The sequence below is a fragment of the Palaemon carinicauda genome, chromosome 14 (genome assembly GCF_036898095.1).
Source record: "Palaemon carinicauda isolate YSFRI2023 chromosome 14, ASM3689809v2, whole genome shotgun sequence".
Classification (NCBI taxonomy): Eukaryota; Metazoa; Arthropoda; class Malacostraca; order Decapoda; family Palaemonidae; genus Palaemon; species Palaemon carinicauda.
The window spans coordinates 39,301,755-39,329,317 of NC_090738.1; the positions used below are offsets into that span (position 1 = coordinate 39,301,755).

At 39.7% G+C, this 27,563-nt stretch overlaps 1 protein-coding gene across 1 annotated transcript in view; it reads left to right on the top strand.

Annotated features, from left to right (window-relative positions):
• Positions 1–27,563, top strand: part of SMC2 (structural maintenance of chromosomes 2) — a 51,197-nt gene that overhangs the window by 14,196 nt on the left and 9,438 nt on the right. Inside the window, exons 2-17 of the mRNA XM_068387005.1 lie at positions 2,412–2,603; positions 3,833–3,982; positions 11,472–11,633; positions 11,904–12,014; positions 12,999–13,136; positions 16,951–17,091; positions 17,494–17,643; positions 18,261–18,450; positions 18,617–18,792; positions 18,937–19,055; positions 22,321–22,459; positions 22,853–22,999; positions 23,517–23,721; positions 24,664–24,785; positions 24,959–25,097; positions 25,320–25,513. Of these exons, the coding sequence (XP_068243106.1) occupies positions 2,436–2,603; positions 3,833–3,982; positions 11,472–11,633; positions 11,904–12,014; positions 12,999–13,136; positions 16,951–17,091; positions 17,494–17,643; positions 18,261–18,450; positions 18,617–18,792; positions 18,937–19,055; positions 22,321–22,459; positions 22,853–22,999; positions 23,517–23,721; positions 24,664–24,785; positions 24,959–25,097; positions 25,320–25,513 (2,451 nt within the window). The 5' untranslated portion in view covers positions 2,412–2,435. The remainder of the gene's footprint in view (positions 1–2,411; positions 2,604–3,832; positions 3,983–11,471; positions 11,634–11,903; positions 12,015–12,998; positions 13,137–16,950; positions 17,092–17,493; positions 17,644–18,260; positions 18,451–18,616; positions 18,793–18,936; positions 19,056–22,320; positions 22,460–22,852; positions 23,000–23,516; positions 23,722–24,663; positions 24,786–24,958; positions 25,098–25,319; positions 25,514–27,563) is intronic.

Sequence of the window (27,563 nt, forward strand, 5' to 3'; positions counted from 1 at the left end):
GTTTTTGCTAAACGAGCTTCCTTCACGTCCTTGGCCTAAGTCGTTCGAGATCCCAAGCCTGTCCAACTTGGTGGGGAATGAACTGAAGAGAGTACTTTGCCCAGTTAGAGCTCTTAGGTACTATCTAAAAAGGTCTTAACCTTTACAAGGACAATCAGAAGCCTTATAGTGTGCTATCAAGAAACCTTCTTTTCCAAGTTCTAAGAACTCAGTTTCTTACTATTCAGGCTTCTGATTAGAGAAACACATTCTCATCTGAAGGAAGAAGACCTTGCTTTGCTGAAGGTAAGGACACATGAAGTGGGAGCTGTGGCTACTTCAGTGGCCTTCAATCAGAGCCATTCTCTGCAGAGTGTTATGGATGCAACCTATTGGAGAAGCAAGTCAGTGTTCGCATCATTCTATCTCAAAGATGTCCAGTCTCTTTACGAGTACTGCTACACCCTGGGACCATTCGTAGCAACGAATGCAGTAGTAGGCGAGGGCTCAGCCACTACATTCCCATAATCCCATAACCTTTTAACCTTTCTCTTGAATACTTTTTATGGGTTGTACGGTCGGCTAAGAAGCCTTCCACATCCTTGTTGATTTGGCGGGTGGTCAATTCTTTCTTGAGAAGTGCCAAGGTTAAAGGTTGTGATGAGGTCCTTTAGTATGGGTTGCAGCCCTGTATACTTTAGCACCTTTGAGTTGATTCAGCCTTCCAAGAGGAACGCTGCGCTCAGTAAGGAAGACGATCTTATTAAAGGCAGAGTAACGGTTCAAGTCGACTTCCTTACCAGGTACTTATTATTTCATTGTTATTGTGGATAACTGATTATATGAAATACGGGATACTTAGCTATCCTTTAGTCTTGTACACTGGTTTTTTCACCCACCCCCCTGGGTGTGAATCAGCTACATGATTATCGGGTAAGTTTAATATTGAAAAATGTTATTTTCATTAGTAAAATAAATTTTTGAATATACTTACCCGATAATCATGATTTAATTGACCCACCCTTCCTCCCCATAGAGAACCAGTGGACCGAGGAAAAAGTGAGGTGGCGTCAACAACAAGTACTGTAGTACCTGGCCACAGGTGGCGCTTGTGAGTACACCCCCTTCTAGTATAGTGATAGCTGGCGTATCCCTCCCGTAGAATTCTGTCGGGCAACGGAGTTGACAGCTACATGATTATCGGCTACATGATTATCGGGTAAGTATATTCAAAAATTTATTTTACTAATGAAAATAACATTTTTGGAAATGCACTCAAATTCCAAAATCATGGTTATTTTAAAAACTTGAACCAGAAGAACCAATCAGGTTTCATCATTATTCCTGGTTTCACAATTCAATATTAAAAAGAAAAGATACATGTTGCACTCGGATCATTTTAGTCAAAATGCATCCAAAAAAGTGTGATCATGATCAGATAACTCCTTTTAGATTTCATGGTACTTGTACAAAGTCCCTGTAACTAGTGTAGTACAGTACATCAACAAAAATTACTGTATCATCGTTCAGGGTAGAAGTTTCAAAAAAGAAAGAAAGGAAAAAAAAACAATACTCTATCCTTCCTTGGTTTAAATTGTGAGTATTAAAGCATTTTATATGCTGAACTAATCAACAATTACCTCTTGTTAGCTTATTAAAACCTTTGTGGAACTTTCCTCGTGCATAATGCCGAGATATTTACCTTCGCCACCGAAGTTGGAAGGAGATTATGTTTTTGCCACTGTTTGTGTGTGTGTTTGTGAATAGCTTCCTGGCTACAATTTCAATCCTAGAGTAATGATACTTGCTGGGATTAACTATTATGTAAAAAGCTGGAAAGGATTAAATTTTGGAAGGTCAAGGTCACGGTCAGGCAAAATATCCAATTCACGTAATCATCCATAAATTTGGACATCATTGCCACAGAGACTTCAAACTTGGTACATATTTGAATGTATGAAAATCCACGCCAATTGATACATGTTAAGGTCAAAGGTCAAGGTACCCACAATAAGTAGGTACGTACACAGCATCATAGATCTGTTAATGTAAGGGGGGTTGCTTTAAAATGAGGGATTGTTGAGTGTAACAGATTAATCCCATATACTGTACATAATTTCTAATTCGGTATTCGAATTACCATTCAGAAAGAATTGAGTTTTGATGTCTGTGGCTCCACTAGGGTTGACATAGTATGGTGAATTTGTTCAAAGTGAGGAAAAAGGGTTGATACTTTTGGAAAGAGGTAAGCAAGAGATTGAGTTTTGAAAACTCACAGCTTTAGCATAAGTTTGGATGGCTACTATTATGATGTTTGAAGGATTTTAGTTCTCTAATGGAACGTAAAATTAAAGATTTTTGTTTTTTTTTATGTGAAATCTTGTTTTGATAGCAAATTCTGCATCTGAAATTCTTTTTTTTTTTTTTTTCAGAATGTGGTAAACTTTGTCATCAAAATGCATGTGAAGTCTATGGTTATTGATGGCTTCAAAAGTTATGGACAACGTACAGAAATTAATGGTTTTGACAAGCTATTTAATGCTATCACTGGCCTCAATGGTTCAGGGAAATCGAACATCTTGGATGCCATTTGTTTTCTCTTAGGAATCACTAATCTTTCTCAAGTAAGTTTTTAACTAGTAATTATTGGTCAAGTTTTGTGTTGGGAAGTTTTCAAAGTGTGCTTTGTAGTTATTTGATATACAGTGAACCCTCGCTACTTCGCGGTTCGACCTTCGCGGATTTTTTCCATAACCCATATATATACAGTAATATATATATATATATATATATATATATATATATATATATATATATATATATATATATATATATATATATATATATATATATATATATATATATATATGTATGCATGTATTTATGTATATATGTAGGTATGTATATGTGTATACATATAATATATATATATATATATATATATATATATATATATATATATATATATATATATATATATATATATATATATACACACACACACACACATATATATATATATATATATATATATATATATATATATATATATATATATATATCTATATATCTAAAGTAGGAAGATGTGATGTAGTTCTAAGGGAAAAGTATGGGAAATATGTCTGGGTAATAAGCAAAGCTCTACCTCCAGTTTGTTTCTACATTATGATCAGAGATAAATGTAAACAAAACATTGGTTGCCATTTTTTATCGTGCTTTTTAGCATGTTTAGGAAATGCATGATATAAAATCACCTTTAATATTTGTGCCTGTTTTAGTTTAGGGTACTGTAGTACATGCATTAAGTGTTCTGTACATTAAAGGGTAGTTTGTTAACAGTACTACGTACAAGGGAAGGTTTTAAAAGTCTGAATATACATGTTGAATAAATAGGTAAATATGGTGTCACTACTTCGCGGATTTTCACCTATCGCGGCCGCGACTGGAACCTATCTACCGCGATAAACGAGGGTTCACTGTACTGCACTTTGGTTTACTTGTAGGATTATCTGCTTTACAGTTTTGTTAAATATTGTATAGAAGGATGAACAGAAAAGTTTGCTTTGGAATATTCTGGTATTCAAGTCATGAAAATTTACCATGAAGTTTTATTCAGAAACAGCTTACTTTACTCATTTTTTTATTGAAATTCAGAATCACCTCAACCAATTTAGTTGATATTATAAGGATATATTTTGTAACCACTCACCATTTCTTGTTTGTTAGGTCCATGCAACAAACTTACAAAATTGAGCTTACTCTACTCAAATTTGATTGAAATACAGAATGACAACCAATTTTGTCTGTATTATAAGATTATATTGTGTAAACACTCATCATTCTTGTTTGTTAGGTCCGTGCAACAAACTTACAAGAGCTAGTGTATAAAAATGGCCAAGCTGGTGTCACTAAAGCAACCGTTACTGTCACGTTTGACAACACTGACAAAAAACAGAGTCCAATTGGTTATGAACATTATGATGAAGTCACCATCACAAGACAGGTAAGTGGCAGTTGTGCTTCTGTATTCCTTGGTTTTGTATTAAATTTTCTTGATTGATTTATATAATAAAACAATATATATAAATGTTTGTTCCAACACGAATACTTACCTCGAACTACTTTCTTAGGAGTTAACCTGTAATCTCCTCTCTACCGACCAGAGTTTTGTGTAGGATACCCTCAATCCCGTTTTCTATGAAGGCCTACCCCGGCATTAGAGAATGTGCCCCGAGGGTAGGCTTTGCGCTAGGTCGAGGTCCGCTTGGGTCGATAACGCCTGTAAGTTCTCTGGTCGCGACGTGTCACCACGTCGCTCTCGTTCTCTCTCGACCCTTTGTGTGCGGCGCGTGTGTCCCACGTGTTTACCGCGTGGTAACTTGTACTTATCCCTTGTGTTCCTGTGTATTCACCTTACGCCCTTGTGCTTCCCCAGTGTATTCCTTGATTCCCTGCGTTCCTGTGTCTTGCGTTTGTGCGTTATGGAGCAAATCCGCCGTTGTCCTGGGCCTAGAGCCGGTAAATCGTGTGGAGCGTTCCTCTCCAAACCTGAAGTGGACCCTCACTCCCTTTGCTCTTCCTGTAGGGGCAAAGTTTGTTCGTCGTCAGATACGTGCCCCGAGTGTGTTGGTTGGAGTGATATCCAGTGGGTGCATTACGGCACGAAGAAGAGAAAATCGTCGAAACGTTCACCCAGGAAGGCTAGTGTTTCTTCGCCGCTACCGTCGCCCAGTGAACGGTCCGACGGGGCTTCTGTCTCGCCTTCCCCTACCCAGAGTAGGGGCCAAGGTAAGTCCATCGTTGGGAAAGAACCGAGCGTTCTTCCCCAGGAATCTGGTGAATGTGCAGTGGGGATTGCGGGTCCTTCTTGGGCTAGTGAGGAGCCCGGTAGTGCTGTGTCAGGGTGCTCTGGAGACTCGGCCCTTGTGCTTGGGGGGCACGTTTCCTCCGATGACCCCTTGTGGGGTAGTAACGTTGTTTCTGTGTCTTCGCCCCCTTCGTGGGCCTGTGTTTCAGGGTCTTCGGCAGGCGGCGACAACCGGGGTAAGTTAGGTTCTGCAGGGAGTGATGCCTTCGGGTGGAGGCTTCCTAAGACACCGGGTAGGTCCCCTATGCGAATGGAAGAGGGCCTGGATTCCTGGCTCCCTAGTGTTGGGCGCCAAACCTCGTTCCCAACCCCGCTCACGGAAGTTCCCGAAGAATTCCTGCAACCTTCTACCTCGGGTACGCAACGAGTCGCGAAGTCCCCCGCGGTCCGCGCTCCCGCCCACCGTACGGTAAGTGCAGTGACGTCGGGCTCTTCAGAGGAGTCTTTCTCGTCGGGTGAAGAAGCCAGGAGGAAACATCGACGTCGGAGGGAGCGGTCCATGAGCAGGCGTTCCCGTTCAAGATCGCGTTCCAGATACAGCAGGAAGCGCTCCCGTTCTCCAAGAAGAAAACACAGGAGGAGTAGGTCACCCGATGGCGATTGGGTGTTCGTACCCCGTAAAGCAGAGATACGATGTTCCCCGGACCGGGGGTCCAAGGATTTCTCGCCAAGGAGACCGTCCTCCAAGCACAGTTTTGATCCTCGCAGGCAGATTCGCGAGAAGGACTCTACATGCAGGCATAAGACCGCGAAGCCTCTGGTTCACCCCGCCCAGCGGGGGGAACCGTGCTTCCTTACGGGCAGCCTGGCCGAACCAGCCCAGCTGGTGCGGCCCTCGGACCGGAAGGAACGGTTCCCGCTGTCGGGTCAGCCCACGGGATCCGCGTCCTCGTCCCCCAGAGACCTTGAGCGGACGCTAGTCCTCACTGGGTCGGTGATGCCTGTGCTAACCCCCGCCCCTGGTGCGGAAGCCTCCGCCGGGGAGGACCAGTACCTCGGCAGAGGAGTGCCTGTTGTGTCAAGAACAAGGCGCCCGGTGATCCGGCTCCCCGGGCTCAAGCCGAGGCTTCGGCTGACGGTAGGGAGGGTTCCCCGACGGAGGACTCGGCCTATAGAAGAGTGATTGGCCTTATCAGGAGGCATCACAAAATAGAGGAACCGGCAGCTACCGAGGAGGACTATTGGAGGTCCAGCCTTATACGGTTAATTCAGGCCCCCTACCCAGCCTAAGACCTCCCTGGCTCTCCCTCTAGCCCGGGATCTCGTCCTGGGACAGGAATACGTAGATAGAGTGGTGGCAAGTAACGCCGAAGCCCCCAAGACTCAGAGTTCTTCTAAGTTACTCCAGGGGCTCAAGACGCAGGGCAAGGTCTATGTACCAGAAGGACGTCGACCAGGAGCCTGCAAAGTAGAACCTTCTCTTGACATCCTGGGCCAGGGCGTCTCGGAAGACAGAGCCTCTTCAGCCCCAGTTTGTTTTTCTCCATCAGAAGCCGCGATGATGGAGGAAATGTCGAGGGACCTGGTACACGTCTCCTCTTGGCTAGACTGGTGGGCTTCCACCTTAGTAGGGGTGCAAGCCATGTTTGATCCTTCAGACCCTGAACAGCAAAACCTCCTGAGGGAACTTATCACCTCCGGGGGCAAGACGCTTAAGTTCCTGACATACCAATCTCTCGCCCTGACAGCGAATTGGGTACTCCGCAAGAGGGACACATCCTGGCAAAGGTGTCCCGAAAGGTCCCAGACAGGGAGGCGCGGGCCATGAGGAGCCTTCCCTTGTGGGGTGACTCTTTTTTCCCCTTAAAGGACTTAGAAACCATTATGGAGAAGGTGTCTAAGAGAAAAGAATTAAGCACCCCCAGGCCTACGTCCACAAGGAGACCGCCCTACAAGAGGTCGGTCTCAGACAGTGCCGCGACGACTCAGGCCTCTCCTAGCATGACGAAGAGAGAAGCTCCTTCTTCTTCCTGGACCTCAGCACCTCAGCCCCCCCGTAGGGGGGCCCCAGCAGCTTCAGTCTCCTTTAGGACAGGTTATTCTGCCTCCAGGAGAGGCCGTTCAGGCTGCTCCTCCAGAAGGAGATAGAGTGGGAGGCCCCCTAGCCCTGCCCAAGCCTCAGGATGGGGGATGCCTCAGACTATCTTGGCAAGCATGGAAAGCTCACGGAGCGGAGCCCTGGACAGTGTCCGTACTGAAGGAGGGCTACAGGTTACCGTTCTTAGCAGAACCACCCCCTCTAATTCTGGCCAGCCGGGCGGAGTGACTGGTCCCCAAGGATCCGTTGAAGAAGACCGCCCTTCAAGAGGAAGTGTCCTCCATGTTGGAGAAGGGGGCCATGGAGGAGATTCTACACCCAGGCCCGGGTTTCTACAGTCGTCTGTTCCTGGTAGAAAAGGCGACGGGGGGGTGGAGGCCGGTTATAGATCTGTCGGCTCTCAACAAGTTCATAAAGAAGACAGACTTCAAAATGGACACTCCGAAGTCAGTCCTACTGTCGTTGAGGGAGAAAGATTACATGATGACCATAGACCTCAAGGACGCCTACTTCCAAATTCCGGTCCACCCCTCGAGTCTAAAGTTTCTCCGGGTGAAATGGGGTTCCCAGATCCTGCAATTCAAGACCCTTTGCTTCGGATTGTCAACAGCGCCCCAGGTATTCACGAGAGTCTTCACGACTGTCTCAGTGTGGGCTCACGAACGAGGCATTCGCTTCATCCGATACCTGGACGACTGGTTGCTTCTTTCCTCCTCGAAGGACCTCTTGAAGGAGCAAGGGATGAAACTTCTCCAGTTTTGCAAGGATCTGGGCATCGTGATCAACCCGGAAAAATCAAACCTATCCCCCTCCACCAGAATGACCTACTTGGGGATGACTCTAGATACCATTCTGGGAAAAGCTTTCCCTTCAGAAGACAGAATAAACAATCTCATGGAGATCATTCGCCCGTTCCTATCGGGGCACCCCAGGAGAGCGAAGGACTGGCAAACACTGATAGGGCATCTGGTGTCGTTGGAGAAACTGGTTCCCCAGGGGAGAATCAGACTCAGAGCCGTCCAATGGAACCTGAAGAGCCTCTGGTGCCAACTGGACTCACAACAAGTACTAATCCCAGTTCTACCAAACACGAGGCCCTCCCTGGAATGGTGGCATTGCCGGTCGAACTCACTCAAGGGGATGCCCTTCGCGAACGACCCCCCCGAGTTACTGCTGTTCACAGACGCCTCCAACCAGGGATGGGGAGCCCATCTCCTCGACGAGACAGCGAGAGGAACCTGGATGGACGGGGAAAAGGAACTCCACATCAATGTCCTAGAGTTGAAGGCAGTCCAGAAGGCTTGCCTACACTTCGCAGATCTACTAAGGGGAAACACTGTGGCGTTGATGTGCGACAACGCCACTGTAGTAGCGTACATAAAGAAGCAAGGAGGTTTGAAGTCAAGGGAGTTGTGCGATCTCACCATAAAGATTCTAGATTGGGCAGAAACGAACCAGGTTGTGTTATTAGCAAGGTTCATTCCCGGGAAAAAGAACGTGCTGGCCGACGGCCTCAGCAGGGTGGGCCAAATAGTAGGGACAGAGTGGTCCCTCCTTCCAGAAGTGGCCAAGCTCATCATCCAACGTTGGGGTTCCCCGGTGATGGACCTCTTTGCAACCAAACTGAACGCTTAACTCCCCGTATATTGTTCTCCTGTACCAGATCCGAAGGCAGCCTTGGAGGATGCCTTTCAGCACAGGTGGGACAACCTAGACGTGTACGCTTTTCCCCCCTTCACGTTGATAAGGCAAGTGCTCAGCAGAGTAAGGACGGCCCGAAACTTAAGGATGACTTTGGTAGCGCCCTGGTGGCCGGAGAGAGAGTGGTTCGCAGACCTAAAAGACCTGGCGAGTCAACCTCCGTGGCCACTCCCCGACAGGTCAGACCTTCTACACCAACCACATTTTCTCAGATTTCATGACAACCCACAGTCTCTACGTCTTCACGCCTGGAGACTATCGAGCGACTCCTGAAGAAGGAAGGGTATTCATCAGCTACTGCTAAGAGAATGTCGCTATACCTGAGAAGGTCTTCAGCTGCGGTCTACCAAGCTAAGTGGGCCTCCTTCACGAAGTGGTGCGCTTCGAGGCACATTAAACCCCTCAAAGCCTCAGTCCCAGACATAGCGGATTTTCTGGTATATCTCAGAGACAAAATGGGAATGTCAATCCCAGCCATAAAAGGGGTACGGGCCGCCTTGGGCCAAGTCTTCCTCCTGAAGGGCATCGACCTGGGTTCCTCTAGGCACATCTCGATGCTTGTCAAGAGCTTCGACCAGTCCTGCCCCCCACAAGCAGCTAGGGTGCCTCAGTGGGACTTAGCTAAGGTTCTGAAGATGTTGAGTGGCCCCCCCCCCCCTTCGAACCTTTGAAAGATATCTTAGGCAGGGATCTCACTCTCAAGACAGTCTTCTTGCTAGCCTTGGCGTCCGCTAAGAGAGTAGGAGAGATCCATGGGCTGTCTTATGACGTCTCCCATTCGAGGGGGTGGAAAGAAGTATCTTTCAAGTTCGTTCCTTCTTTTGTGGCGAAGACCCAGAACCCAGCTGTCTGGGATCCTAAATTCGAAGGTTTCTCCATACCAGCCATCCCTAAGACGGGTAATGCTGAGGATTTAAAATTGTGCCCGGTCCGTGCCATTAGAAAATACCTTGAAAGAACGGCTCATCTCCGGCCAGGCATCAAGAGCCTCTTCGTCTCCACGGATGTTACTAAGAAACAAGTATCCAAGAACACCATTTCCTTCTGGTTGAGACAAGTTATTGCCAGGGCCTACAAGGAAGAAGATCTGGCCGTGCCAGGCGTCCCCAGACCTCATGACATCAGGGGTCTGAGCACGTCCTTAGCCTTTGAGAAAAACATGGCAGTGGGTCAGATCCTTCGGGCAGGTACTTGGTCTAACCAGTCGACTTTTACTGCCCATTACCTCAAGGACTACTCGAGGAAGTCCTTAGACGGGTTCTCCATTGGGACAGTCATCTCCGCCCTCCAAGTGGTTTAACGGTAAAAGCCCCAGGCTCAATTGCGGATAGCAAACCGGGAGACACAGGTTCGTTTCCTTTCATCCTCCCCAGTTGTTCCCTATCCTCATCGGAGATAACCATCTTGTACCATTGGATAACACGTTCTTCGCAACTACGTTACTGGATGCAACATCAGAAGAAGTTTTTCAAAGGGTGAGTACTTAGACACTAACGTGAGCTCTTTGTGTAGTTACCCTCTCGTCCGTTTTCTAGTATGTACCGTTATACCTAGGCCTCTTGGCCTCCGCTTACTGGGTCTGTAGGTCAGAATAGCACTCCCGCCTCCTAAAGTTTGGGACTGAGGCTTTGAGGGTTTAACGGTAAAAGCCCCAGGCTCAATTGCGGATAGCAAACCGGGAGACACAGGTTCGTTTCCTTTCATCCTCCCCAGTTGTTCCCTATCCTCATCGGAGATAACCATCTTGTACCATTGGATAACACGTTCTTCGCAACTACGTTACTGGATGCAACATCAGAAGAAGTTTTTCAAAGGGTGAGTACTTAGACACTAACGTGAGCACTTTGTGTAGTTACCCTCTCGTCCGTTTTCTAGTATGTACCGTTATACCTAGGCCTCTTGGCCTCCGCTTACTGGGTCTGTAGGTCAGAATAGCACTCCCGCCTCCTAAAGTGTAAGTCTCCTAAGAAAGTAGTTCGAGGTAAGTATTCGTGTTGGAACAAATAAAAAATTTTAAGTAATTTTTATTTTTCCTAACATACTTACCGAGAACTACTTTCGGGTAATGACCCTTCCTTCCTTCCTTCCCCGAGTGCCTCTCTGCCCTTGCAAGTATTGTGCTACATCAATAGAACTTACTGGCGTTATCGACCCAAGCGGACCTCGACCTAGCGCAAAGCCTACCCTCGGGGCACATTCTCTAATGCCGGGGTAGGCCTTCATAGAAAACGGGATTGAGGGTATCCTACACAAAACTCTGGTCGGTAGAGAGGAGATTACAGGTAACTCCTAAGAAAGTAGTTCTCGGTAAGTATGTTAGGAAAAATAAAAATTACTTAAAATTTTTTATTTTTACCATTAACATGTTTATCCCTTTGTACCGTAAACACGTTCATCCCTTTTTACCTCGGTCAACAAAGTTGGAAGGAGGGTATGTTTTACCCCCTGTTTTTGTTTATCTATGAACAGCTTCTTGGCCACAATTATAATTGTAGAGTAAGGAAACTTGCAGGGATTACTGTAACTGTTATGTTAAAAGCTGGAAATTATTAAATTTTGGAAGGTCATGGTCACGGTCTAGCAAAATGTCCAATTCACGTAATCAGCCATAAGTTTGTACATCGTTGTCACAGAGACTTCAAACTTCCTTCATATTTGAGTGTATGGAAATCCACGCCAAATAATACACGTTAATGTCAAGGTCGAGAAATAAGCTGCTGGTGTGGAGGTCTGCTCTCTACTGAGTGCCCCTCCCTTGAACTTCACCTCACATGTAAAAACTGATCATTTTTGCAACCCCAATGAGAATGTAGAAATGTACAGTATGTTAGTGGTCCCATTGAACTAATTTATGGTAATAATATTTCTTTGCCGTCTATGTTTCAGGTTGTCATCGGTGGGCGCAACAAGTACATGATTAATGGCACCACGGTTCAAAACAGTCGAGTCCAGGATTTTTTCCGTTCTGTTCAACTGAATGTAAATAATCCCCATTTCCTAATTATGCAAGGTCGTATCACCAAGGTGTTGAACATGAAACCGCCTGAGGTATGTAAATTTGCAAATTGAACTTAGGAAGGGTGATTTTAGTGAAGTTTTAGTTTCTGAATTCTTAATAGTGATTTTGTGACAATTAATCAATACTGTATTTGCTTCTTCCTCTTAAGTAGGTAATGTTGCCTGAAAGTACAATACATGCTAATACTAAACTCAGGGATATGAACTACTTACCGTTGAAATATTAGTCTATGATTTTATTACTTATTTAATTATTGTTGTTTCAAGGAATTATTATTAGTAATTTCCTTTATCTGGCAGATTTTGGCAATGATTGAAGAAGCTGCAGGTACACGGATGTATGAATCAAAGAAACAACAGGCTCAGAAAACCATAGAAAAGAAAGATGCCAAACTTAAGGAAATTAACGATGTAAGTTGAATACTCAGTATTGTTATCAGAAATTCTTAATTTATTTTTCATACCAGTTACTTTTTTCATTCAAACATATTGTTATAATTGGCCTTTGTAGCAGTGGAAAATTCACCCAGACACTATTGTTTAATGGAAGGGTATTCATTAAGCATCTGCAAAAAAGGCCCCCATGCACTTATCAATAATCATCTTAGATCATCTGAATCCAAAGTAAATGGGTGTTCGTGTGATTATTATCAGGCTAGAGTTAGCAAGCCCACTGATTTTACAATTTTTGGGGGAATCCTGGTGATGTTAGTTTTGTGTATGCTAGCTATTCTAGATTTCTGAAGATTGAGGGCTACATATGGCAATACTCACACAGTTGATCACTGATACTAGCGCTGTCTGTCTACCATCTCCGTTTGCTACAGTATTTCTTTTAAACAACCACTCTAATCCGTTTTCTTGTGTTTCTCTCTGGTTTTAGATAAGCTGTTACAGCAGCTCCAAAGCCAATTTAGGTAGCTCTTTAACAGAGAGTGCCATTGTCCTCACTTGACGGATCTTGTTTGAAACTGAATTGCATCTATTGTTGTGTATAGGGGTCCTTAAGAAAACACAAGCTAGAATAATCTTTTCTAAGGATTCTGCTCTTTGGTGTAATTGATATATATATATACATTTATATATATGTCTACATACTTCTCTCTCTCTCTCTCAATGAAGTAAGACTGTAAATATTAATTTTATTAATGTCATAAATTTGAAAATTACTTCAGTAGTAGATGTTTCGTCAATAATTATGTATGGAAAAAGGAACACAAACCCTTTGCGATAACCCATCGGTGATTATTCTCACGCATCTTTCTTTTCTGTTTGTGAGAATTTTAATCCTTATGGTATAGGAATCCTAGTAAAGTTATTAGCTTATATGAGAAGAGGAATACTTACTGCTGATTTTTCCCTTTGATGCAATATTTCATTTTTATTATGTTACAGATATTGGAAGAAGAAATCACGCCGACGTTAAGTAAACTGAAAGAGGAGCGAACGATGTACCTTGAGTTCCAGAAGGTTCAACGAGAGTTGGAGCATTTGACAAAACTTTATATAGCTTATAAATTTGTTTCTGCTCAGGTATGTTTGAAGTCTGTTGTTTTTTAAAATTCTCTTCACCATTATTAGTTACTACTGTATAAAGTACTTTTTGATGTCTCACAGGAGTATATAATACAGGAGAGGGGGAAGTGCCTTGGTATGTGGATGGATAAAGTACTTTATTTTGTATTGTTAAATATCCTGTTATGGTAGAACAAAAGAACAAGATTGCATTAAAGGATTATTTGTTCTTACATAATTATAAACTTTAAATGTTAGTGTTATAAACTTCAAATATTAATGTAAGAGTATTCATTGAATCTTTATGTCAAGGACTAATATGCTGGAAGACAGGAGGATGGCAAAGTACCTACTACTTATGATGCTAGCCATTCACTTTATTTACTAAAGATGTTGTATACTGTATGTACACATCTACTGTGCTGGTTGTTGAAGTACGATTTAACCTCCTTTAATGCTGATTCGACTATGAAGAATTGTAGGTAGTAGGTTGGCCAGGGCACCAGCCGGCCGTTGGAATACTACCGTCAGAGAGTTATGGGGTCCTTTGACTTGCCAGACAGTACTACATTGGGTCCTTCTCTCTGGTTACGGTTCTTTCTCTTTACCTACACATATGCCGAATAGTCTGGCCTATTCTTTACAGATTCTCCTCTGTCCTCATACACTTGACAACACTGAGATTACTAAACAATTCTTCTTCGCTCAAGGGGTTAACTACTGCAATGTATTTGTTCAGTGGCTACTTTCCTATTGGTAAGGGTAGAAGAGACTCTTTAGTTATGGTAAGCAGCTCATCTAGGAGGACACTCCAAAATCAAACCATTGTTCTCTAGTCTTGGGTAGTGCCATAGCCTCTGTACCATGGTCTTCCACTTTCTTGGGTTAGAGTTCTCTTGCTTGAGGGTACACTCAGGCACACTATTCTATCTGATTTTTCTTCTTGTTTTGTTAAAGTTTTTATAGTTTATATAGGAAATATTTTTTTTAATGTTACTCGTCTTAAAATATTTCATTTTTCCTTCTTTCCTTTCCTCACTGGGCTATTTTCCCTGTTGGGGCCCCTGGGCTTATAGCATTTTGCTTTTCCAACTAGGGTTGTAGCTTAGCAAGTAATAATGATAATAATAATAATACTCTGCCCTACATCCCTGCATTGTTGATTGGTTCCACGCAACCCGGTGTAAGTCAGTTTCTTAACTTAGGTCAGATTTTTGCCCTATAAAGGGACTTATATATTTCTTATATATATTCTGAATAGGGGAAAGTAGTTACTACTTTACCTCCTCTTATTTTATGAAGATCACATACAGCTTCCATGTAAAATACAGCAACCGTACAGTACAACACTTCATCGTTATTGTTTGATATAGAAGCCAATGTAAGGTTGGGTAAAACAGTGGATATTATTTATTTATAAATTTTTGCTATTCACGTGAGTACGTTTATTCCTTATATAATAATCTGACTACTTTTACTTCTGGGCAGTTTCTGTAAATGGGTTTCCTTGTTTTTATATCTTGTGAAATGTCAACTTTTTTTTACAATAGACAGTATCTGATAATCCCTCTTGTGGTTTCCAACACTCAGATCACTTGAAGCTCTCAAATTCTGATGGATTTGCTTACTAAGATACTGTAACAGCCATTTTCTATGGTATTTATAAGGAACCCACTTGTAGCAGTCAAACACATTGCAATTTGGGTACAAGATGCCCTTGTACGAAGTGACATGGAAGCAGATTGGCCATGGAAACTATATTCGGACTCAGACAAATGGTTTCTCATGAATCTAAAAGTAAAAAATCTTCCTGATTAGGTTAGGTTGTTATGTCATAACAGAATTTGCCAATTAGCATATTTTACTTATGTACAGTGGTACCTCTACATACGAATTTAATCCGTTCCACAACCAACTTCGGATGTAGAAACGAATTTTCCCATAAGAATACATTGAAATAGGATTAATCCGTGGTTGAGCCCAAAAACCTATTATAACTCCTTAATAAATTACTACACATAATTACACATGACAATATGCACTCTAAATTAGATAATAGACATGTAAAAAAGAAGAATTATCAAAAAATGATTAATAAGAAACGGGTTTTTAGCGCCACTTTACCTTAGAAAGTCCAGCGCAGGTGTTGGTCTTGCTACGCAGAGAGGAGACGGACGGGCGGCGAGGAGGTAGAGAGGTTGACTACGATAAACGTACACTACCGTAACTTATTCTAACTTACACTAAGTGAACTTTAACCTAACTTAGCTTATTTATTTTTTTTATTTCTATATTTTATATTTTTTTTTACATTTTCTTTTTTTCTTTTTGATGATTAATTTTAATTACTTTCACTCTGCACTTAAAATTGATTGAATTTTTTTCTCTTCAATCTTTGCCTTTTTCTTTGTTTCACTTTCTTTCGCTTCACTCTTTGCCGTTTTCTTTGAACAACTTCCTTCCTCTTCATCACGAGTTCGCTTCGTAGTTTTTTTAAAGAAGCTATCGATAGAAAGTTGCTTGGTACAGCTTTTCAGAATGTTTCGAAAATAAGTTAGGGAAACATTATCAAACTGCGCAACTACACGACAAACCTGCAATTTTTTTTTATGGTATTTGTCGATGAAGTCGACCACCTCTTTTATTTGCGCCGAACCTAACACATGTTCTACCTCCTCGATCCCTTCCTTGTCATCACTCATGTGCTCAGACATAGCATGGAGTTCCTTGAGCTCCTCTGTAGTAAGTTCGTCGTGATGTTCTTTTGCAAGTTCACTCGCACTCAAAATGTGATTTATGTTTTTAGAGTCTCTCTCTCTCTCTCTCTCTCTCTCTCTCTCTCTCTCTCTCTCTCTCTCTCTCTCTCTCTCTCTCCATGATGCTTAATCTCCATCAAATGTTCAGTAGTAACATCTCTCTCTCTCTCTCTCTCTCTCTCTCTCTCTCTCTCTCTCTCTCTCTCTCTCTCTCTCTCTCGCTCATGCTTTTCAATAATTCCTTGCTTTACTTCTAAAGAAAGCATTTCCTTATTCCTTTTCTCACCACTACCACTTGCGAAACTAAGCCTTTTAGGACCCATGATTTTCGTAAAATACCGTAAAAGGATGAACGTAAAAAAATCACGATTAAAACACAGTTAATAGCAGAACGCACAGGGCACAACCACACGAAGCCGACGAGAACAGAGGAATGTCCCAAGCCACGCTAATTGAGGGTCCCTCCGAGGTAGAAATTCTGCCTTCTATCGGCGGAAATATAAGATACATCCGGCGCTATGAGTACCATCTAGGTGCACGGGTATTGTTTACTTCGGGTGTAGAGTAGGAACGTGTTCGAATTGTACTTCGTGTGTCGAAAAATTTGGATACAACCGGTATGACGAAAATTGCGTACTAAGTGTGTCGAAATAAAATTCGGGTGTAAAGTTGAAAAATTGCTCGAATTTTACTTTGGATGCTGGAAAATTCGGATGTAGATACGTTTGTGTGTAGAGGTTCCACTGTACATATAATTTTCTGAATAAAAGGTGTTATCTTCCAGATCTTTTTCAAGCACTGCTCCAAAATCATATCATTGATATTATTATTACTAGCTAAGCTACAACTCTAGTTGGTAAAGTAGGATGCTATAAGCCCTAGGATTCCAACAGGGAAAATAGCCCTTTGAGAAGAAGAACTAAAGAAATTAATACATTTTATGCATATGACTCTGAATTTCAACAGATCATAACTTAATGTCGCTTTGCAAAGTGAAATTTGTATCAGACTTTTGCAATTGCGCAAATATTGTTCTCTTTTAATCTTCACTGATTATATTATTGTTTTGTATACAGGAAACCTGTGAGAAGGCCCGGGAGGAGCATGAGAATGTAAAAAATCAAATCAACGATCTTCAAGAAAAAATAAGTAATGGTGCACGTGAGGTTAAAGAACTTGAGAATCATATCATACAGCTGCAGCAGATCCGTGATAATGTGAGTAACCTTGTATTTGAATACAGTATACTGTAATATACAGTATTGTTCTCGTAAAGAGAATAATACTATGTTCATTTTTATTTTGAAAAACCTTATTAGTTTGGAAATTTGATTGATTATTATTATCTTTATCATTATTATTATTATTAGTAGTAGTAGTAGTAGTATTAGCTGAGCTATAACCCTAGTTGGAAAAGCAAGATGCTATAACCCAAAGTGTTTTAACGGAAAAATATTCCATCAAAACCTATTTCATATATAAACTATAAAAATAATTATGTCAGCTTGTACAACTTAAAAACATTTGCTGCAAGTTTGAACTTTTGAAATTCTTTTGATTCAACTACATGATTAGGAAGATCATTCCACAACTTGGTATTTTGTAATTTCATTTTGCAGGAAACTGGTGGACATTTACAAGAATTGGAGAAGATTCTTAAAGAAAAGGAAAAAGCTGAGGTAAAACTGTCGGCTTCCTTGAAAAATCTCAAGGAAACCATGAAAGCTGAAGAAAAGAAGAAGAAACAGTTGGAAAAATCTTTGGCAGATGTAAGTTTTAAATCTTTATGAGGATGTAAGATTAGCAAAACAAGAGTAGAGAGGAACACAATATAGTGGTAGAGTATAAAGCCATTATTACACCACGTTACTTAAAGTACAAAAAAAAAAAAAACTATATTGACTTTAAAAATATTGAAAATATTAAAAAAACTATATCAACTTTAAGAATATTGAAAATATTCAAAGATTAAGGTGACAACCTTTTATATATTATAATATTCATAAAATTGTATGTAGAGGAGACCAGTTACAACTAAGAAGAAGTCTTAAATCTTGATCAAGTGAAATTTATTTATTTAAATTTTTTTTTTAAATGATTTTATTGATTAATTGTTACTTTGGGTGGAGGAGCCACTATGAGACAGGTTACTTATTATGTTGCTGCATAATTGAAATGCTCATTTGCAATATCTTTACTAAAATTGTTAACAATAAATAATCCTATTGGTTGTTGATTTAGAAATAATATCTAATGCAAAACTAATAGTGTATGCCTATGAATTTTATTTAAATGTAAGTTTTTCTCTATTGGTAATAAACATGTCTGATTTGAAATATTATTTAGTGCCACAATGCATCAGATAAGATACTTTTGAATTATTCAGGATACCAAAACCTTGGATAGCAAGCAGAAGGATTCTGGTAAAATGCAGTCTATGTTTGACACGATGCGTGCACAAGATCAGGCAGACAAAGATGCTCTGGCTGCAGCAGAGAAAAGATTGCAAGCCATTAGCTCAGGGATGTATTCATCTGAGGATGGGGAGGATGCTACTCTTCAAGAGCAACTTATAAGTAAGCTTTTTTGCGTTTTTTAGAGTTTTTATTCTTGAATGTTAATTTTCTTTGAATTGGCATCCCATTTTTTTTAAGAGAATTTGCCAGTTTGGTTATTTGTGCATGTCAAAATATTGTTATGCCAAGAGTTACTACAGTTTTTAAAATTACTTGACTTTTTCAGATACAAAGGCTATCATCACAAAAGCCAAAACAGACACTAAAACGGCTGAAATGAAATTAAAACATAGTAAGGAGATGCTGAAGAAGAAGGAGCAGGAAATGAAGCGTACAGCTTCAGAGTGCACTAAAGATAAAGCTCTTCTTGATAGGATGGAAAAGGAAGTCCACAATTTAGAGGTAAAGCTCTAGTAGGGTTCCTCAGTTTCATTTATTTAGTTTGATGGGATCCATTGTTTGTTTTAGTGTTATGTTGGAAGATCTTATCACAAATTTGATATTGGAGATCCTTTGCCTTTAATACTGTGGTGTTTGCTCCTTTAGGTTCAGATTGGTAAATTAGGTTATGACGACAAGAGGGTTGATGAACTGGAAGACAGGAAACGTATTCTCAACAACGAGGTGATGGCACTACAAGATCAAGTGGAACGTCTTGAAAGCAGGTAAATTTTGTTACTTTGGATCATTTTATTTGCTGAATTATCATACTGTACAGGTAGCTGTTGTATGCGATTGAGTAGATTGATATATAAATGCTTTGTAGGTGTTACAAATTACCAAAGGGTTTTTGCTACATCAGTTTAATTATCCCCATCCCCCTGTTGGAGGGATTTAATTTTTCTTGACCTCAAAATGTTTTATGTTGGTATTACTTAGGTGTTTTTGTAGGGTCTCTTCTGCCCTTAGCTTCACTTATTATTACTGCTATGACCTAAGCTACAACCCTAATTGGAAAAGCAGGATGCTATAAGCCCAAAGGGTTCCAAGTGGGAAAATAGCTCAGTGAGGAAAGTAAATAAGGAAATAAATAAACTACAAGAGAAGTAATGAATAATTGAGATTAGATATTTGAAGATCAGTACCAATGGAAATAGTTATATTCAACGTTCTACTATACCTCCGTAATCACTTTCTTGTCTTGCTATCACTTCATAACATTTACTTCCTACTGCAACTGCAAGATTTTCACCTTGCTACACAAGGGTACTAACTGGCCTCTTGGGCACCAGTTCAAGTCCATATGGTCCAGATTTATAAATCCAATTGCATCCCGAGCTTGACCCACCGACCCACTTATTGCCTTTTTGCCTGGCCTCTGCCCCCACTTTCATCCTTCTTTCTGTCTGATCTCTTTGAAGTTCAACTTCTCGAAGTTGGTGCTTTGGCACTGAATAGATTGCCAAGGATTCTATCTCCCCTATTATTTTCTATTTTTATACAGTGATACCTTGGTACTCGACCATAATCCGTTCGGGATCAGTGTTCGACCTCCGATTTGTTCGAGTACCGAAACCTTTTTTCCTATAAGAAATAATGGTCTTTATTTTTATACATTCCTACGCACTCCAAAATGCCCAAAATATTAATAAAACGTGTACCTAAACAACAATAATTATTTAAATGTGTACGAAATTGTCGGAAAACTATATAAAACAGTTTTAAACCATTTATTGTACATACCTTTGAGCAGCGGTTCGATGGCATACAGTAATGGATGTGGAGAGGATGGAAGGGGGAGGTTACTGCTTGGAAGGAGAGTCCCCTTCCATGATGTGGCTGGGTAGTTCTCCTTCAGGGGTTTTATCTCTGCAGTAAAAGGTTGGGCAAATCACCTTCTGGGGTTTTTTCTCTTCTGTTTCTCTTCTTTGGAGGGGAATCAGGCTGGGATGTAGCAGCTCTCTTTTCTTTTATGAAAAACATGTCAATTGTCAGCTGCTTCTTTCTTTTCTGCACTATTCTTCTAAAGTGAGACATAACATTATCATTAATGTAGGTATTGGCCGGCATTTTCTTCCAAAATAACCCGGTCTCATCGCAATTGAAGACTTGCTGCGGGATCAAATTTTGTTCCTTAATGTATCGGTCGAATTCAACAACGTATTTTTCAGCTGCCGCCTGATCCGAACTGGCTGCCTCCCCATGCCTAGTCACTTGGTGAATACCAGTTCTGTTCCGGAATTTCTCGAACCAGCCCCTGCTTGCTTTAAAAGTAAATGACGAATCACTTTCACTAGAACTGGCACTTTTCTTCACCAATTCTTCATAAATATGAAGAGCTTTCTCGCAAATGAAAGCTTCACTTATACTTTCCCCGGCCAACTGCTTTTCTTTAATAAATATAAGGAGCAACTTTTCCATTTCCTCAATTACTTGTGGCCTTTGCTTACTAATTGCTGTCACTCCCTGTGCAACATTAGCTTTCTTTATCACTTCCTTATTTTTCAAAAAGGTCGAAATGGTCGACTTCGCCTTGCCATACTGTAAGGCTAGATCAGACACTCGTACACCATTCTCGTATTTCGCAATAATTTCCTTCTTCAACTCGATCGTTGTTCTCACTGTTTTCCTCTTATCCTTCCCCTTATCACTAACTTTCTTGGGGCCCATTATTATCGGCAAAAAAGGACAATAAAACGCACTAAATCACAATAAATTCTCAACACGTGTTGTCGGACTGACGCTCTCTGTTGAAATGATGCTACCCGACCAAGCGAGAGTAGCCGAGATGGCCGCTCATCTCACTCGCCCACGCGTTCGGCTGTTCGAGTTCCGATTTTTTGTTCGAACACCGCAGCAAAAATTACTCTAATTTTTTGGTCGAACTCCGATTTGTTCGAATTTAGAGTCGTTCGACTACTGAGGTATCACTGTATAGAAATTTACTGGATACTCAATGTCATGGGATATATCTATTTTGCTTGAAGAATGGTTTAATTCTATTTGTGACCCATGCTCCATGTCATTTGTTTCTCTTATGCTCCATGCCATATGTTTTTCATACTGATGGGACATTTGTATCTCTGATGCTCTGTCTCATTCGTTTCTCTTATGCTCTGTCATTCGTTTCTCTTCTGTTCCAAATTCTTTGTTTCTTGTATTCTTAGTGTTTTGTTTCTCTTGTGCTCCTTGTCATTTGTTTCTCTTGTGTCCCTTGTTGTTTATTTCTCTTGTGCTTCATGTCATTTGTTTCTCTTGTGCCCCTTGTCATTTGTTTCTGTAGTGCTCCGTGGCATTTGTTTCTCTTGTGCCCCTTGTCGTTTGTTTCTGTAGTGCTCTGTCATTTGTTTCTCTGGTTCTCTGTTATTAGTTTTTTCTTTAGTTTAGATTTGCTAAAGAATAAAGAAATAGCGAATTGGCTTCAATTGGAAAGTGTTGACCTTATTTTGACTGCTTTGTGATGCATGTTTAACATATTTCACATCCTCTTTAAAGTGCTGAAGCCTTAAAATCCATAAAAGTTTTTTTTTCTGTAATATTTAACATGCTACTGAACACCAGCACAAACATTATAATAAGCACCAATCACTATCTTACCTAAGGAATAAGTACACCAAAAGTATATGGTGCAAATATGAAGTGCATTGTATTATTGAAAATGATGTATTTTATAGATATTTATTTTGCTCATACAATGGTGATATATTTAAAGATTATGATGCCATTTGAAAAAATGAAGAATTGTGACTTTAAATTGTTAAATCAGGTTTAAGATATGATTCAAGTAATATTGCTTACTAAATTTAGACATTCACTGAATTTTATTTCATGTGCAAATGAATTTTATGGTGATGGAAGAAACAGGAGATACTTTTATTAGTGAACTATTATATATCCAGTTTCATTCATTATCGCTCTTGTTTGATTTAATGTTATCAGAGTATTATGTTTTCTTTAGCATAACCTTTGAATTACTTTTGTTGTAACCAGGTATCCACAACTCTGCTTCAATTATAAAGATCCCGAGAAGAACTTTGATCGAACGGCTGTCAAAGGTCTGGTGTGTAAGTTGATCAAAATGAAGGATCCTACAACTGCTACTGCATTGGAAGTTACTGCTGGAGGAAAGGCAAGAATTGATTTGTTTTCCAGTCTTCTAGTGACATTAGGGTTCATGTAATTTTGTGACTTTGAATTGTCAACTTTGAATAAATGTCAGTCAGACTTCTGTACATTGCCTCTTGAATGCATTGCTTTAAAGTCACTTAATTTTACTAGATTATATTATGTTCTTGATACCTTATTCATTGTTATTTTTTTTTCTTTTTTTTTTAATCAGTTATTTACACCACTTTCACAATATCTAAACTATTTAACCAATTACCGTGTGGGTATTATCCAAAATTCGAGTATTAGCAGTTATTGATATTCAGATTAAATCTTAGTATTGAAAAAAGGTAAAAGTAATTAGGGAAGCTGCATTATATCCTTTTTCTATCCTTATAAAGCTTTATATTTTCAGCTATACAACGTTATCGTGAACTCAGAAGTAACCGGCAAGAAGCTTCTCACAAGGGGTCAGCTTCAAACCCGCGTTACGATTATTCCTTTGAACAAGGTTTCAGCAAGGTCAATTGACAATCATACGGTCAATTACGCTGAACAGTTGGTAAGTGTATTGCTGCAATACCCATGAATCGGGTTTTTTTTATCTTCCTTTTTAGTGATAAGTTTATGGCTGTATACCAATGTATCATAATCATTTATTTTCTTGTCTGAATACAAGTGGTATTTTTTTTTTAAGGTGTTTTTTTCCACTGAAAATGTGTAGGACTCTATTTGAACAACGATATCTGTTTTTGTACTGTACAGTATATGGAAATTTTCCTTCAAAATTTCATGCAACTCTCCCTTGAAGATGAAAATGTAGAAAGAAACAATTAGAATACATAAAGTTAGTAGATGATTTCTAAAAAAAATCATAACAACATGCAAATGATGATATTAGAAATCAGAACAGAAAGTAGTCAAAGTAAAATTGAAAGAACCAGAATTTTGCACAATATAACTTGATGTTGCATGAACTTATGTATAGCATCAGTGATAGAACCAAATAATATATTTGGTCTAGTAGCCCAATTTTTTCATAATTGTTAGTAGCTATATTACGTTAACTCCATTTCCAGGTTGGTCCAGACAACATTAAAACTGCCCTTTCCCTGGTCTTCTATGACAGAGAATTACAAAAAGCCATGGAATTTGTGTTTGGTACAAGTTTTATCTGCCCTGATATGAACATTGCCAAGCAAGTCACTTTCGATAAGAATGTGATGCGGAAAACCGTTACACTAGACGGTGATGTGTGTGATCCCGCTGGTACTCTGACTGGAGGTAATTGTTGCTTTTCTCTTTGTTGCATTATCAATGTTCTTCATCATAGCAATAGGTTTCATGTAATGTTTGTTTTGTTATTGTTGTCTTTAGTCATTTTGCTAAATTTTAATGTACATAATAAGTACTGTATGTACACTATTTGAAAAACCTTTGAAATTTTACTTTACATACTCCAGTTTTTTTTAATATGATTATTATTATTATTATTATTATTATTATTAATTGCAAAGCTACAACCCTAGTTGGAAAAGCAAGATGCAATAAGCCCAAGGGCTCCAACAGGGAAAATAGCCCCGTGAGGAAAGGAAATAAGGAAAAACACACATTACATTCAAATCTGTCATTTCAGAGCCCCGTTTGTATTAGACTAGATCTGTAAATAGTAGTTTTCTGCCATCCGTCCTTATTGAGAGGGAGGATGGTGGAATGAATACCAAACCCATTGGTCATTCTATGCTAGGTGTTTCATTCAAGATTTCTGTATTGACTGAGTACCAGTTGCATAACTGAGTACTGGCCAGGCCCTATCTGCCTGCTCATCCTTATGATGGGCTGATAGGAAATTGCGGAGATCAGAAGAGTGGGGAGACTGGCATGTTCAAGGGAAGAAAAAGACCCAACCAGTTTGATTCTAAGGGGACTTCCTCCCACCAGTTAGTGAATCCCTTTTACAAAGGACAAAAGGTTAGTATACATTAGGACCAAATAAAAATTCTTGAAGGTGATTTGTATTTTTCCTAGCAGTATGAACCTGGCTCCTGTAAAATTTTAAACTTCTCTTCTAAACCAACCACCCATCTTATTGCCGAGCCAAAGATCAAAAGTGGAAGTCTGACTGAAGAATAGGTTGGGCTACTCGCCTGCTGTTAACTACCTAATTAATATTTTTTGCTTATGCAAGCAAAAGTTTGAAATATGTGTAAATACTTTTCGTTTTAGGTGCACGGCGACAAGGTAGCAGTATTTTGGCACAACTAGATGCAGCTTGGGAATTTCAAGAAAAATTGAACCAGAAGTCACAAGAGCTGCGTAATATAGATGAGGAACTTCGAAGACTTCTGGTATGTAAATCATGCTTGACTTTAGTAAGGATGATTATGTTGTAATAATGTACTTAACTCATTTCTAGATGTTATGCCAATGCTGAAGATTGTAGATAATATTGTTTTCTTTGAAATTTAGTGTATATTCTTTTAATTTATTGTCCTATAAATCTTCTGTTTATTCATCTCAGACCAATGCTGAGAAATACAATCATGTGAAACAGCAGCTTTCGATGAAATCTCATGAGTTGAACATGTGCCGGCAAAGAATCCAGCAGAGTCAGCATTATCAGCAACAAGAGGAAGTCACTGCTTTGGAGAATACCATAAGTAAGTTAACTAATTTTAATTGTGATAGAATATACTCATAATGATTTTGCCATTTACATATGATTAATTTACTTGTATCAAGTACTGGCGGCTGCTGTATAATAATTTTACTTGATTGACGTAACTTTTCTCTATGAAATATTTGAACATAACCACAGTACTTTTAATTATAGGTGGAAATTATATTGTTCTTTAGCTGTATAATATTCTGCCATTTTACAGAGGAATGCATGGAAACCGTGGAACGTTCCAAAAAGGTTGATGTTGAAGGTACAGCGAAGGTCAAGGAAATTGAGGACAAGATTAAAAATTCCAAAGTTCTTAAGGAAAAAGAATTGAAGACAGCTAAAACTGAGTTAGAAAAGTGCCAGAAGAAAGCAGAGGAAACAAGAAGTAAATGGAACCTTAAAAAACAGGTTATATATCTATTTTTATTTATTTTTGTTGTCTTTGAAGATAGTTGGCTAAGGCTGTTGATTGTGAAGGGATATTTCTGTGAGTCATATTAGTTCTTGAGCAATGCACTTAAGCATTACTTAAAGCATCTTTTCTACCCTTAGCTTCACTCACTTTTTATCCTTTCACTATAACTTGTTCTTACTTCCTTTCTTCCATCTTGATGTCCAACCTTTTAACTTTCATATCTTTGTCAACTGGAGGAACCTTTAAGTATTTTAGTTAATATTTTTTTATGAGATCTTTTTTTAATTGATTGGTTTTCAAAACATATGAATTATCCTCACAATACAAGGCATTGCAGAAATGTTTTATTTATATTTAGATTATTTAGTGAGCTGTACTTATATATTTATTTATTTGTTCCTAACCATTGTCATTTAAAGATTTGGCTATAAGCATGATTAAGGAAACAGGGATTCTAGTAACATTGTATGGTTGCCAGCATCCCCTCGTGTCAGTTAGTAGCGTAACTTGCGGTACTCAACTCATTGTTGTCGTTCTGGTCTAACGGTGCTTCAACTGCTGGCCATGGTACGCTTTGCTTTGTGCATTTTCTTAACTCTCGGTGCTTTTGTGATTAAGAGTGTTTCTCAAGTGTGTATGAGAACCGTTATTTCAAGACTTTCTTCCTTCTAGATCTAGCATCTTTAAAGATAGTGAGCGAGTAACATGGCCTATCTTATCTTGTTTCATACTCCAGGGGGTGGAAAGATATGTCATTTTGTTTCAGAGTTTATTATTAAGACCCAAAATCCAACAATTAATGATAATAGATTTGACTCCTCCATCTTAGCGATCAAGGAGGTAACTGATGATGAGGACTGTCTGTTACTTTGTGCTGTAAGGACAGTTCATCGTTACCTAAAAGAACTGCTCCCTTATGTCTATCCTTCCCTAACTTATTTGTAAGTACAAGTCAAAACAAAAAGGGAGTAACAAAAAAATACCATATCATTCTGGTTATGTAAAGTCGTACTTGTAGCTTATAAATCTTTGGGAGAATAACCACCTGGGGCCCCTCCAAAAGTTCATGACATACTGTACGTGGTGTTGCCGCAACCTTAGTGTTACACAAGAACCATTCAGTAGCTCAAGTTTTTAGTGCTGGTGTTTGGAAGAGACAGACCAATTTCACCACACATTATCACCCACAGATCACTGAATACTTTCTTTGCGCCCAATGGTGGCTAAACAGCAAATAGTCTGAGACTTATACCTTTGCAGGAAGGTTATCTCTTCACAATCATCAGTTATTATCAGCATGTGTGTATGAGGTTTGAATGAAAGATTTCTTTCTTCTCTTACGAACATCCTTTCCTTGGGAGTATCAACATAGATGACTGCTTATGCAGGTAAGAATATCTCTGACTTTATTTCTCAAGTTTGAACATGCTTTAAATAAGTATAAAATGGTTCAAACATTTCACAAACTTGTGGCTGACTCAGTCTCTCACCTTTTGCTCATGAGGCTGATATCTCTACTTTTCCTCTCTTATGAACTGGTTAAGATTTTCATTATTATCCTATGGGTCAAGGGTCTACCAAGCACCCTACTTTCCACTGAGACTACATTCCTCCTAAGGAAGACCCTCCTTTAAATGACAATGTTTTTTATTTCTCATAGGAACAAACTACAAATTTTTGAAAATTGTGTATTTATCCCAACTTCACAAATCTTAGACATTTAGTCTAGATTTACCACGTCATCAACGTCTCAAGTATTTATCCCAACTTCACAAACCTTAGACATTGTCTAAATTTCCCACCTCATCAATGTCTCAAATATTTATCCTAGCTAAACAAACCTTTGACATTTAGTCTAAATTTCCCACCTCATCAATGTCTCAAATATTTATCCTAGCTAAACAAACCTTTGACATTTAGTCTAAATTTCCCACCTCATCAATGTCTCAAATATTTATCCTAGCTAAACAAACCTTTGACATTTAGTCTAAATTTCCCACCTCATCAATGTCTCAAGTATTTATCCTAGTTAAACAAACCTTG